The sequence below is a fragment of the Macaca nemestrina genome, chromosome 3 (assembly GCF_043159975.1).
Source record: "Macaca nemestrina isolate mMacNem1 chromosome 3, mMacNem.hap1, whole genome shotgun sequence".
Taxonomy (NCBI): Eukaryota; Metazoa; Chordata; class Mammalia; order Primates; family Cercopithecidae; genus Macaca; species Macaca nemestrina.
In genome coordinates, this window is record NC_092127.1 from 189,651,467 (window position 1) to 189,665,963 (window position 14,497).

Here is a 14,497-nt window from a genome sequence, read left to right on the forward strand (position 1 = left end):
CCCACTCAGCACGTGGTACCATGGTGACCAACAGATCCGGTTTGCCCAGGACTTTCCTGGTGTGAGTCCTACGAAACCCCTCCGTCCTGGGCAAACCGGGACTCTTGGTCACCTTCCTTGGTGCTGCGCCTGCAGAATTAATTTCCTGGGTGGTTTACCATTCATTCCTTCCCGTCCCACGCAGCCTCTCCACCAAGGGAATCTGGTGAACTCCCCCGTGAACTCCCTCGTTTCCAGCTCTTCATGTGCTCACAGGGCTTAAGCCCCATCAAGGGCCCCACCAAAGTGGGTTCCTCTGGGGCAACTCTGCCCAGTGGGCTGCTGCCCCTTGTCCGCCCTGAATGGGATACAGAGCTCATGCACTGAGACAATGCTGGGAGGTGGAAGGGTGGACGATTCCAGCCAGCAGAAATTACAAGTGGAGTCACCACAGGCCTTTATTCAGGCCCAGAGAAGCCGTCTTGCATTCTGTAGGGCAGTGGTTCTCCAGCCTGTGTCAGCATCACCCAGAGAGCTTATTTAAATGCAGATTGCCAAGCTCCGCCCACAGAGCTTCTGACTCAGCCTGGCTGGGGTGGGGCCTGCGTGAAAGGTGCATGCCAGCAAGCTCCTGGGTGATGAGGACGTGGATGGTCCAGGGCCCCTGCTTTGAGAACCACCGCTGTGGGCACATTTAGTCACTCAGTAAATAGGGCTCCATATGCCTGGGCGTGTTTCAGTCCTGGGGAGAAAGACAAAGTCTCTCCCCTTATAGTCCAATTATGGTTCAAACAATAGCAGCATACAAATAAATAGAAAGGGCATCAGATGAACGCAAACGCCATCAAGAAAACCAAGAGGGGCCAGGCGCAGTGGCACAAGCCTGTAATCCTAGCACTTTTGGAGGCTGAAGCAGGTGGATCACCTGAGGTCAGGAGTTCGAGACCAGCCTGACCAACATGGTGAAATGCGTCTACTAAAAATACAAAAATGAGCCAGGCATCCGGGTGTGGCGGTGTGCTCCTGTGGGGAGGCTGAGACAGGAGAATCGCTTGAACCTGGGAGGCGGAGGTTGCAGTGAGCCGAGATCATGCCATTGCACTCCAGCCTGGGTGACACAGCGAGACTCCATCTCAATAAATAAATAACTAAAGAGGCGTGAGGAGGGTGAGGGGTGAGGGATTGAGCTGTGGGCTGGAGGAGACGTGGAACCCAGCAGGGACCTATGACAGTTCACCAGATGCACAGCAGGGGAAGGGAATTCCAGACAGAGGGAACGGCACATGCAGGAGGCCAAGGGGCCTGAGGCGTGGGGTCGGGGACAGAGCTCAGAGGGTCTGGAATGGCCCATGTCCCGATGAGGTGCTCACAGCTTTGGGGTTGCCATGGGGAGCCAGTGACGGGTTCTAAGCAGGGACATGATGAGCTTTTGATTTCAGGATGATCACAGGGGCAGCCAAACAGAATGGATTCCATGAAGGAGACAGAGAAAAAAAAATGATTCTCTTGGATCTGTGACCTCGGGCCATTATTCCGCCTCCCTGAGGCCTGGTGTCCTTATCTATAGACGGGTGCCACCCACATCTAAGGATTTAACAAGCAAAATTGTACCAAGTGTTTAGAGCAGAGCTTGGCATTGAGCACACCATAAGTTAGTTTTTACAACCGGTAATTTTCTACTCTCTCCCACCCTAAGGGAATGGTGTGACCTCAGTCTGGCAGTGGCAGGGGTTTCCCGGCAACCCCCTCACATGCAGGGCGGCCGAGGAGCTGCTGAGTCAGCGGGCATGCGGCCTGAACCTGGCTTGAATTCTGGGCCCCGAATGTAGCAGCTGTTGGGCTCTGGGTGAGTGACACGATCTCTCTCTGTCTGGAACCCTCTGCTGTGATATCTGTGTGGGACTCCGTGACTCGGAGGGCAAAATGGGATCTGTAGGACAAGGCTTTGTAATCTAATGTCCGGCTTTACAGTTTCCAAACAACTTCTGAGAATCCCCCAGGAACAACTTCTGGGCTTTACAAATCAGCCTGAGAGCCTGGCTGTCATTCTGATCTTTCTTGACGTTCATGCTTAGGAAACAGTCTCTCATCAGAGTGTGGCAGGCCAGAAGGAGCAGTGGGTAAGAGTTTCCTGATCTGATGACCTGAGTTCACAGCTGAGCTCTGTTGCTTCCTGGCTGTGTGACCTTGGACAAGTTGCTTACCTTCTCTGAGCCTCACTCTGCTCTCCCGTGAAAAATGGCATCAATGACCTGTCTTCATAGGACTCGTGTGAGTTTCATTCAACCAACATCTATAGAGCGCCTTCTGTGTGTCAGCGCCACCCTGTCTCCCTGGGCTGGAATATTGCCCCAGCACCTAGAACAGTACTTGGTACACGAATGTTATAACAACTGAAAACAAAACAAAATAAAACAAAACAAAACAAAACACAGTGCCATGATGGCCAGCAGGGGCATCTTTGAGAGGTGGACGATGCAGCTGGGGCAGTTGGAAGGGGCTCTAGAGGGCTTCGAAGGTCAGACTAAGCAACCTAGACTTTGTACTCTGGGCACTAGGGAGCCAGTGAGGGTTTCAGGGGAGGTGCTGTGGTGGTGCTGTGTGTTAGGAAGGCTTCGGCAGAAAAAGAGACAATGGAGAGGGCATTGCCATCGTGAATTGTCCCAGCAGATGTCTCTGCAGGCCGACTGTGGCTAGGAAGTGAAACCAGTGCTGCTGAACCCTCAGAGAGGGCAGGACAAAGTGAATTTACCCCAATGGCTTCACTCCAACCTTCACTCAGGCAGAACCTTTTACAAAAGTGCAGAATCATTCTGTCGGGAAAGGTGCCATCCACTAATGGATGTTTTCACATCCTCTTTTCCTCTGAGTTAACAGGGCTGGAAAATGCCAGTTTCAGCTGGGGCCGGGCAGGGGACATCGCTGTACCCTGTGGGCCGGATTCCAGGCGAAATACAATGGCAATGTCCACAGCAAACTGGGAGACTGGGAGGGTCTGTCCATGGTTGAAGCAGGCAGCCAGTGCTTGGGCCAGATCAGAAGTGGGGTGAGTGTTACCAGGGCACCTGGCTGTACTATGTCATGTCGCCTGTGTTGAATACATGAGTGTTAGGGACTATTATAAATATAAAGGTGAGAGAAGACACGATAATGATTAGGTTGGGTTAGAAAGGCCAAGTGCAGCAAATGTTAGCTGATATTCCTTGAGTGCTTACTTTGTGAGCACTTTAGAGAAATTCTCCATTGACCACAACACTTCAAGACGTGTGCGTTGATTGTACCCATTCTACAGACAAGAAAATTGAGACTCACAGAGGTGAACTAACTTGCCTCAGGTTACATCATCACTAGGGACAGGATTTGAATAAAAATCTGTCTGACCCGAGAGCCTGTGGCTTCTAATGCTACATCATAGCTTTCCATATATAAACTTTAAAACATTAATTTTTATGTTCCTGGAGGGGAAAAAATCACGGTAATGCAGGTTTGAATTACTTCCCTTTGGAAAAAAAAATGTAGGTTTTGCAATACTCTTTTGAAAATACCAGATTTCTGGAGACTATCAAATGATAGCAAAGAATCGCAAAATATGAATAGTGAACCCTCAGGGGGTCATGCAGTGTGGAGACCAGGGCTCTGGCAGTGGACTCAGGACAGGCCTGGCCTGGAGGGGTCATTTTGTGGCTGGCTGACCTTCATCCAGCTGTTTTGTCTCTGTGCCTTCATCTCTCCATCTGTTTAAGCCGGTTTGAAGACTTAATTAGGTAGCTAAACACCTGTTTTCAAACAGGTGTTTTAATGGTGCTCCTCACAACCACTTTCAGGGTGGTGGTTTCTCCGTAAAATCCTATACACAGGGTACTACTTTTGAAAATTGCAGCTGTTAGAAAACATAAAGCATTTCCTCAACCACAGTCAACTATTCCCACCTCAGGGGCTTTGTACTTGCTGTTCTCTCTGCCAGGTGGCTGCCTGGCTCACCTCCTCACACCATTTTAGCCTCTGCCTGTTTCTGACATCTTCAGTATTTATTCGAGTCTTGCTTGTTTCCCCTCCCCAGAATCTAAGAACATCCTCCCCATGGAAGCAGGACTTTGTCCACTGTTCCACTCCCAACAGGCAGCACTGTGCCTGGCATGGGGTGGGTGCTCTACGCATAGTTGTTGAATGGAAGCCAGAAGCAGCAGCATCTCATTTCCCCAGCACCATGTGGCCACTGGGGCTGGCTGGAAAGTCTCCCCTTTGCCCCGGAGTCATACCTAGACCACCCACTTCCAGGAAGACCTGTTGAAGGAAGCATCCAGTAAAACAGACGCACTCCTAAGTTTGAAGGCTCCGGGCTACTGGCTGGGGGCTCCGGGCTCCCGTTGCTACTACACGTGTGCAACACTACGTGGAGAAGGGGAGCGAGAGTCGGCACACATCACGGCATCAACAGTTACACTGGGAGAGTTTGGCCAAGCTTTTTCACCTGCAGAACCACACCGGAGCCTCAAGGCAATGCCTGGAGGCGCAGCCGCTCAGAACTACCCATAGTACAGATGAAGAAGCTGAGGCCAGCAGACGTTAAGCCTTGCTGACCGTTCTGGAGCTGAACTCAAAGCAGGGAGGAGGTAGGTACTGGATTCTCCTGCCTGGTGTGCTAGAGGAGGGAGACAGGGTGATGGGGAAGGGAAGGAATAATAACTCATTTTCTTACTAAACCAAAAAAGTAACAAGACCCTTATATCCCCCTAGAACTCACAGCCATGCGTCTATAAGACAAGGTTTGACAACTTGAAGTTGCACAGAAGTCACCATGGGATCTTCTTAAATGTGGAATCTGATTCCATAGACCTGGGGCAGGGCCTGAGAACCTGCATTTCTAGCAGGCCTCAGCATCATGCCAATGTCCCTGGTCCCTGAACCACACTGAGTGGCCAGGGGGCAGCACACTGCCTTGGGTATTGACATCCACGCATTATGACATAAAGAGAGTCCTCTTTCACTGAAGACCTACCATGTACCAGGTGAATTGGTTTGCATATCTTATCCCATTAAAGCCTCAGAGCAATGTATTGTTGAATAAATGTATTGACTTCAGCTTATATGTACATATCACTGTATTTTTTTTTTTTGAGATGGTGTCTTGCTCTGTCGCCCAGGCTGGAGTGCAGTGGCCGGATCTCGGCTCACTGCAAGTTCCGCCTCCTGGGTTTACGCCATTCTCCTGCTTCAGCCCCCTGAGTAGCTGGGACTACAGGTGCCCACCACCTCGCCTGGCTAGTTTTTTTTTAGTATTTTTTTAGTAGAGACGGGGTTTCACCGTGTTAGCCAGGATGGTCTCGATCTCCTGACCTCATGATCCGCCCGTCTCAGCCTCCCAAAGTGCTGGGATTACAGGATTGAGCCACCACGCCCAGCCTATCACTGTATTTTAATAAAACTGAGGTCAGGGAAGTTTCAATATTCAGTGGGAGAAAGGAGTGTCTATGAATTACCTTCAGCAGAATTCTCAACTAATTTGAAAATGATCCAAAGATAAAGGAAAAGCAATATCAACCCTGGTTAAACTACTGTTCAAGCTTCTCCATGCAATTGACTACACAGTTTGGTAAAAGGAAGTTATTTGTCCCGTATGATCTTACATAAACACCACAAAACACTTGCGTTTTAAATGACTGTTTTCTTTAAGGGATGCGAGTCCTCCACTGCCCAGCAGGCAGACACTGCCATGGCTTGCTCTTTGGCTTTTAAAAAAATCACTCAGATCCTGGGTTCATTTCTCAGCATGTGCAGCATGGGGGCTTTTCCAGGAGTCACAGTGGAATGCGGCATTGCCCTGTATCTTTACGGTGTGCTCTCTAACCCATCATACATTTCAGACTTAGGCCACCAAAAGCAGCACATTCCATGAGACTTGAATTTTTGAGTGGGGTAACGATTTTTTTTTTTTTTTTTTTTTTTTGGCTCAAACACACAAATGTCGCTCTGTCCTTTGAGCAGGATCTCCTGAACACGAAATCAATTCCTTCATTTGCTGCATACTCAGTGAGCAAGTCCTGGAAAGAAGGCACAGTGCTTGGCCTTAGAGACAAACCGGCACCCAGCTCCTAACTCCCCATCTGCTCCTGCTACCTCCACCCATAGACTACACTCAGCAAGAATCCACAGTGGGCTGCACTTATTGAAAGCAGTTTACAAGTAATAATTATCTAAACCTTACCATGCCCCGGTGAGACAGGCATTGTCATCATCCCCATGAGGAAGACATTGAGGCCCAGAGAGGTTAAATAATGTGTCCAAGGCCACACAACTAAGTGGGAGAGCGAGTTCAGAGCCAGGCCGTCTGGTCCCAGTGTCTGTGTTTTCAGCTTCTTTGCTGCCCTAAGCTGACCCACACCACGCTGCTCTGCTGCCCAGAATACCCTTTCCCTTTGATGGTGATGATGATTGATTTTATGTTAACTTGGCTAGGCCATGGTACCCAGATATTTGGTCAAGTATTCTAGATGTTGCCGGGCATGGTGGCTCACACCTATAATCATGGCACTTTGGGAGGCCTAGGTGGGCGGGTCACTTAAGGTCAGGAGTTTGAGATCAGCCTGGCAACATGGAGAAACCCCATCTCCACTAAGAATACAAAAATTAGTTGGGTGTGGTGGCGGGTGCCTGTAATCCCAGCTACTCAGGAGTCTGAGGCAGGAGAATTGCTTGACCTGAGAGGTGGAGGTTGCAGAGAGCTGAGATCGTGCCACTGCACTCTGGCCTGGGTGATAAGAGTGAGACTCCATTTCAAACAAACAAACAAACAAACTAGATGTTTCTGTGGAGGTCTTTTTTAGATGAGATAAACATCTAAATCAGTAGACTTTGAATGAAGCAGATGAGCCTCCATAATGTGTGGGGGGGGGTTCATTCAATCACCTGAAGGCCTTGAGAGAAAGACTGAGCTCCCTGAGGAGAGGGGCATGCTGCTAGCAGATGGCCTTCAGGCTTGAACTGCAACAACTCTTCCCTGGGGCTCTGCTGTGCCCTGCAGATTGTGAACTTGCTGATCTTTATCTACAGTTGCGTGAGCTAGTTCCATAAAATAAGTCAAACTCTTTCTCTCTCTCTCTCTCTCTCTCTCTGACCACATCCCCCTTCTTTTTTCCTTCTGTGACATCCCTCCCTGCCAGTAATCTAGATCCTTACTATCTGTGTGACCTTCAGTCACATGAGTTAACCTCCCTGAGCCTCAGTTCTCTTGTCTGGAAAGTGGACATCCTAGTGCCCACCCGTAGGGTCCCTGAGATAAGGGATCTGCAGTGCAGGGAGCCACTGCCCAACACACGGTGAGTGCCCAACAGATGCTCTGCATGCTGCTACTTCTTTCCCTTCACGGTCAATCAGGAGTCATGAAGCCCCCAGCTCTCCGTGTGCTCAGTAGCACATGAAACTCACATGCAACATGGAACCTTGGTTCCACTGAGGTTTTCAGACCTCAATAGAAGCTGGAAGGCCCAATCCTCAAATAAGCCACCATCACAAAAGGCAGCAAAAAAGCAAACCATTCAGCTGATGCCTCCCTGTGACCAGCATCTGACCTGGAAACAGCGTGCAGTTGCTGGAGGAGGAGGGCCGAGGGAGAAGGCACTTGGTTTGGATGAATGTTTCAGCGTTTGCTCTATAGAATGTCTTGCCCCATCACAGGGAGTTATGACGGGCATCTGTGAAATCTTGCTTCTTAGAAACTTGCTTTACCACCAACTCTCCCTGGAAAGAGCCTGGGGCAGTCAGGGGTCCATCAGGGTGCCAAGGTGCACACAGGACGACAGGGATGCCGGGGGTGCTGTGGGCACAGCAGCTGTTGACGCCTACCTGCTGGGCCTGCTGCAGCAGCTCCATGCGCTCCCGCAGGATCTGGCTGTCGAACTCGCGGCTCTGCCTGAGGATCTGCCTGCGCACCTTTTCCACAGCAGCCTGCAGGTCCTCCCGCTGGCCCTCGCTCAGCGCCTCACCGGCCCTCCGCCCCGGCTCCTGCTGCAGCGCTGTGTACAGTGTGGCCTCCAGGTCTTGGATTTTCTGAGGAGCCCAGATCACACAGACAGAGGAAGGTCACAAGGAGGTGAACAGGAACCACCAGGAGGCTGCTGCCAGTGGAGGCAGAGTCAGGGAGGGGGTTTTGGGCAGGGAGGGGCATCTGGCAGGGGCCAAGCACAGGGCCAGCAGTGCCCAGGGGAGCAGGCTGTGAGGGAGCAACTTGGCCCCACGCACATGTTATCCGGAGCATTTTTTACTCTATTCAACCCAGACGCCCCTACTATGCACAAGAGGGGACAAGGGCAAGAAGAAAAAGTAATCATAACCTTCCCTTAAAATGCATGACTCAAACAGAGGTGCAAGTCACCTGAGTTTTATTTCATCCTTGGCTTCCAATCGACTCTCCTCACCTTGGGAACAAATCTCCCCTTTTCTAATGGGTGCCAATGGGAAAATATGTCTGGATTTGCATTTGGTTTTCAGCTGCCTTAAGAATGCAACTCTAGCCCAAAGCAAACAGTGGCAATGTTTTAATTGCCCCAACCCCTCACAAAAGGAAGACACCCTTTGTTGGCAAAGCTGAATGAGACATTAGTGACCAACTGGGGATCCTTGCGAAAGCTGAGTTTTCATCATTACAGGATGTTACTCCTTTTCACAGCAAGACACTTAAATATAGCTATCTTATGGGAATGTCTAGGGACAAAAGAAAATTAGCTCCTTTTCTGCCTTCCTAAATCCCCACCCACAGTCCTTACTAAGGGACAGCTACTTCTCTTCCAAAGAAACTACAGGTGGTATAGAGGAACCATGAGTTTCAATAGAAACATGCCACTGAGGCAGAGGTTAACCATTAGCCCTCCATCACCAAGGCCGAGGCTAACCGGTACCCCTCCATCACTGAGGCCGAGGTCAACCCAGTAGGCCTCCGTCACCGAGGCAGAGGCTAACCAGTAGCCCTCCATCACTGAGGCAGAGGCTAACCCAGTAGGCCTCCGTCACCGAGGCAGAGGCTAACCAGTAGCCCTCCATCACTGAGGCAGAGGCTAACCCAGTAGGCCTCCGTCACCGAGGCAGAGGCTAACCAGTAGCCCTCCATCACCGAGGCAGAGGCTAACCCAGTAGCCCTCCATCACCAAGGCCGAGGCTAACTGGTAGCCCTCCATCACCGAGGCCGAGGTTAGCCCAGTAGCCCTCCGTCACCGAGGCAGAGGTTAACCCAGTAGGCCTCCATCACCGAGGCAGAGGTTAACCCAGTAGGCCTCCATCACCGAGGCAGAGGTTAACCCAGTAGGCCTCCATCACCGAGGCAGAGGTTAACCCAGTAGGCCTCCATCACCGAGGCAGAGGTTAACCCAGTAGGCCTCCATCACCGAGGCAGAGGTTAACCCAGTAGGCCTCCATCACCGAGGCAGAGGTCAACCCAGTAGCCCTCCATCACTGAGGCCGAGGTTAACCCAGTAGCCCTCCATCACCGAGGCAGTCTAACCCAGCAGGCCTCCATCACCGAGGCAGAGGCTAACCCAGTAGCCCTCCATCACTATCAGGCCACTTGCTTCTCAAGTCTCCTCTGACTTTTCCCTGCTGGGATCCAGGCCCATTGAGCCAGACTGATTTTAACCAACAAACATGATCACCTTCACCTCTGCCCACCCCAACGGTTGCCCCTGGGGAATTAGAAGACCGGAATCTGTTTCCTGGCAGAGCTGCAGGGCCCCCAGGTGGGCTCCACATGGAGCAGAGCTTGCTGGTGCCTGCAGGCTCACCCCTTCTCTACTCAGCAGCCAAGCTCCCAGGAGACCCCCGCGTGGCCAGTTTCCAGATGGAAACGCATCACTTGATTCTGGAAACCCCGTCGCGGGCCTGCCCCACCTCACTCAGCTCAGTGACAAAGGGACACAGGCTTGCATCTGGCACCTGCTGTCCTGGCCCCAGCATGGACACACGACCCTGCCACCCTCTCAGAGCATTTCACTTCCTGACTGTTCATGAGAGTCCAGAGCTGCGTCAGAACTCCTGTCTACCCGTGCGACTGAAATCCCACTGGGAGCACACTGCCCACGGCAGGCTTTCAAATACTCCAAGTGTGAAGGTAGCTTCTATATGGTGGCAGAACCAGCATGCAGGGGCCTCTTCTGCAGAGTCAGCACTCTGAGGGATCCCTCAGGCCTCCCTGAGTTGGTGCTTAGACAAAGGAAGGGTGGACCCCAAGGTGTTCCGAAGTGTGTTTTCAGAAATGCCAGTTCTGCAAGATGTCCTTTGAAAAAAGGTCCAATGATCCAGTGAACTTGGCACACTGCTTGCTTACATTCCTCTCAGAGCCTCGACTCACCCTTTAGCACACTAAGACCCCAAGAGGTCCTTCAGAGTTTTCCAACTTACTCTATTGCGCTACGCTTCGCAGGGCCCTAGGGTCCATCTACAATCACATTCCTCGGCGTTTTTTGGGAAACGCTAGGGGAGAACAGGGATGTGTGATAGGGATGGCCCATCCTGCAGGGTGTTTTCAAAAGGACCAAGCCAGGACCAAAACAAGGAAAAACCTAAAAGATTAGAGAGGCAGGAGACAGACCAGGGTATAGATGAGAATGTCTCCATTCGTTAGTTGCCCTCAACACTGCTGATACGCCGTGTGCCCAGAGGGAAATGTGTCTTGATAAGGCTTAGTCCATTCTGATCGTCTGCATCTCCTGCTCTCAGTCTGAAGGGATTCAAGCCTCACAGCCTAGACAGGAAGGGCCAAGGGTCATAGCTAGTTGCACCAGCCTTCACGTCTAGAATCTCCTGTCCATTTGAGCTAAGCCCAGGCTACCTGCTCTCTGTCTTCCTGGAGCCTCTCATGGGAAGCAGAGTTTTAAAGTCATTTTTTTAGTGATTGGCTCTGCATTTTGTAGGTGCAAACCCATTTTTGTAAAATGACTTTAACTGCAAATGATCTGGGCACAGATTTGCTCAAGAGTCTCTACCACACTAGCTTCTTCCTACAAGGAACGGCATTGAACTCTAAATTCTCTCTCCTGCAGAGACACGTTTCCATGATCTTACTCAACTCCCCGCCTCCCCCAAGGAGAATTTCTCTCAGTGCCAGGAGCACTTAGCTTTGAGTGTGAGGACACAGGACCCTGAACATCATCTCACTGTACTTTAATCACCAGGATGCACAGAACCAATTTTGCAAGCCAAATGCGATATTACATCCAACCTTACACCTCGTCCCTTCGGTTCTGAAAATCACCTGGCCTCATCTAATTGCTTTACCTCTGCGTTCCTTTGTGATCATCTCTTTTTCCTATTTATGGGAAAACTTGCTTTGGGACTTTAAGTCCAACTATTTAAGTATCATCAAACATATAAGAAACAGAGGTTCTTCCCATTCATCCCAAATGATTACTAGAATTTAAGAAGCATGTCTAAGAAAACCATTAAAGTAACTTTGAATATTTTTGAAAATCACGATTGATTTGGGAAAAGGGACCATCTGTACAGTCATTCCAGCCACACGGTGGAGATGGCATTGTTGTCGCTCCTGTTTGGCATTGGGGAGCACCCTAAATGCAGTGTCAGCCCCGGAGGGAAAAGCAGCCTCTAATGTGGAGTCTAGGAATCCAAAGTGTCAAACCCACTTCTGGTCCTACCAGGTAAGCCTGGTCAAGGGCTTGCTTCCGGTAGTCGAGCTCCTCTTCCAGATAGCCCTTCTGCCTGCTGAACAGGTCCTGAGAAAGAGGGAGGCGCCATCAGGGACCAGCGTCAGAACAGGAATCCATGACAGCTTCAGAGCCCGTGTGCTAGACAGTGGCAGTCTCACCGAATTGGGGGCACTCAGATGAGAAGGGACTTGGTGGTCTTCCCTGTTTGCCCCACGTGAATCGCCCAGCGGGAGCCTCACTGACCCGGGGCACCCTTGACAGCCCCACATGGATCCTCGGTCAAGACTATCCCCTTCCTCCTGCTTCCCTTCCTCTTGGGTACCTGACTGTAAAGAAGGGACCCACGTCAAACCCAGGCACAGTTCACAGGAGTCCCTCTGGGTTCCTCCTGCTGCGTCTTAGTGGCCCCAGAAGACTGTCTTCATGGTCCCAGATGTGGTTCTTTCTTCCTGCCTGAACTGCCTCACCCACCTCCCGATCGGTCTCACTGAGCACACTTCTCACTGCCTCCCATGTCCCTGGATCACTCTCTAAGACCCGGCAAGCCTGATCTCTCCAGAGTGCAAATCTCTTCTTATGACTGATTTGCGGGTTTCAGGGTTAGAGTTCATCTCCTGTAGCCACTTCCTTTTATAGACAAGGAAGGAAAGAGCCAGGGAGGACCAGAGCCTCACCTTAGATGCTGCAGTTCGGTGATGGCAGAGGTGGGAGTAGAAACCCAGGCCTTCTGGCCCCAGTCAGGGCTCTTTCCGCACCACTCCCTGCTCCTAGGCCCCACGAGTCCTTCCACCTTCCTCCTTCTCCTCCCATTTCCATTTCTCCTTGGAGAACTCTAATCGGCCTTTGACTACTCAAGAACCACGTCTTCTGGGAAGCCTTCTCTGTCCTCCCCAGGCTCTCCATACATCCATAACCCCAGTGAATAACCTCCACCACTATTTATCAGGTACCCAAGGTGCCAAGCACAGTGCAACCCTGGCTATGTACCTAGCATTTCTCATCCCACAGCCCAGCAAAGCACAGATTGGAGTTTCCTGTTCATCAATGAGAAAACTAAAGTCCAGTTTCCCAAGCTTTCATGGCCAGCAAAGGTTTGAGCCCTGCCCGTGTGTTCCTAGAGTCACTGCGCCAGCATTTCAATATCTGGGCTGTGTCTCTCCTAACATCCTCACGCTGCATTCACAGGAGCTCATGACCGCACGACCCTGCAGGCCTGTGAGCTTGCTCCTGGTGGCAGGGACCCCACTTATTCATTACCAAGCCTCTAATCCTGGCATAGCACCTGGGACACAGCAGAGGTTCTGAAAATAGGTATTCAATGAGTAACTGAGCAAGTGAAAGAGTAAGTAAATGGGTGATAATTACTCAGAACAAACACTGGGGCAAAAGCAAAATTGAGAAATGCATGCAAATCATTAGGAAAACACATGCAAAGCCTTCCTGCAATCGACTTTGCTCTTCGAACCCTCTCCCCCCACCCCCAGGCAGTCAAATCTTTTACCTTCTCCTTCTCCAGGTCCAGCATCTTCTGGGTCAGGGCGGCCTCGGTCCCCTCTATTTGCTTCAGCCACTAGAAAACAGCAGGGACAGGAGGGGTGCAGCAAAGTGAGAGTCAGAACCTAACGGGCCCTGGAATTTCACAGGTGTGTGAATTTCATAGATCGGCTTTTTCAGGGTGTGCTCAGGAATAGATCACGTCACGGCACACACATGCCTGCACCTGCGGATGGTGTGGTTGTGTGTGCATGGTCCAGCCTGTATGTGCAGGAGGTCATAGGTGTAAGTGTGACATGTACGTGGTGTGGAAGCTGGATTCAGAGCCTGGGTGGACCCAAGTGTGGACGGCTGCGAGTGTGTACAGCAGAGGAAGTGGCGTGGTGTAGCTGATGTCACAGAGTGCCTGCTCTGTGCTGATGCTTCACTCAGGAGACCTCATCTGACCCTCTTACGACCACCCCATGCAGTAGGCAGCATCACCCCCATTTTGCAGGTAAAGACATGGAGGCTAAGTTAAGTAACTTGTCCAAGGTCACACAGGTGCAGAATGGAGACTTGGAACCCAGCCTGCAGGACGCCAAAGCCCTCATCCCTCCAGCAACGTGAGTTGGAGCAGCCCAGAGTGCCTGGTGCCACCATGAGAGGAAGTGGAATCACACACAGGATAGGGGGTGTAGGAGCATGAAAGCAGGGTTCGTGCCAGGACATGAGGGTGCAGGCACAGAATAGGGGGCAAACAGGTAGGGCATGCACCTGAGTGCCAGGTAAGGGAGTGGGAGCTCTGTCCACGTTCCCTCTGGGGTCTGGGCTGGGGGTGAGCACGGAAGCAGGTGTCATATGCAGATGTGTCTCTATGAGGAGCCCCTAAGATGGGAGGAAGTCCAGGCCAGCACAGGGGGGCTGCCATGTGGGGGAGGGCTGCGGGGAGGTCAAGGCACAGAGGGATGTCCAGGCTTGACAACACCACTGACCTCCTCATTGCTCAGGTTGTTGGATGGCCTCCCGCTGCCAGGCCCCAACCGCAGAGCTCCCTCTTTCCCGACCCCAGGCCCCGGCTGTGGAGCACCCCCTTTCCTAACTCCAGGCCCCAGCTGCAGAAAGCCTCCTTTCCTGACCCCAGGATCCCCTAGTTTCCTTGTACTCCTTTCTTTCCCCCTCCTCTGGCAGCAGCTGGTTACCCTCATGAGGTCACCCTGCCCTTGTGAGGTCCTGGAGCCCTGCCCTCCGCCTTCCCCACCTTACTCTGCCCTCCCCCCGGGATCCACCCTCCCTACCCTTTCTGAAATGTCTCCCACCCAGATCTGCCCCACCACACCCTGTGTGCCGCTGCCTCCTGCACCCCTCCACTCCCAAGTCTCAAGGAATCTCCA

The 14,497-nt window shown here is 51.6% G+C and overlaps 1 protein-coding gene across 1 annotated transcript in view; it reads right to left on the reverse strand.

Moving 5' to 3' along the window:
* The window catches only part of LOC105483914 (janus kinase and microtubule interacting protein 1), a 179,743-nt gene that overhangs the window by 5,413 nt on the left and 159,833 nt on the right, over window positions 1–14,497 (reverse strand). Inside the window, exons 16-18 of the mRNA XM_011744997.3 lie at window positions 13,132–13,200; window positions 11,619–11,696; window positions 7,822–8,025 (exon numbers count right to left, since the gene is read on the reverse strand). Of these exons, the coding sequence (XP_011743299.1) occupies window positions 7,822–8,025; window positions 11,619–11,696; window positions 13,132–13,200 (351 nt within the window). The remainder of the gene's footprint in view (window positions 1–7,821; window positions 8,026–11,618; window positions 11,697–13,131; window positions 13,201–14,497) is intronic.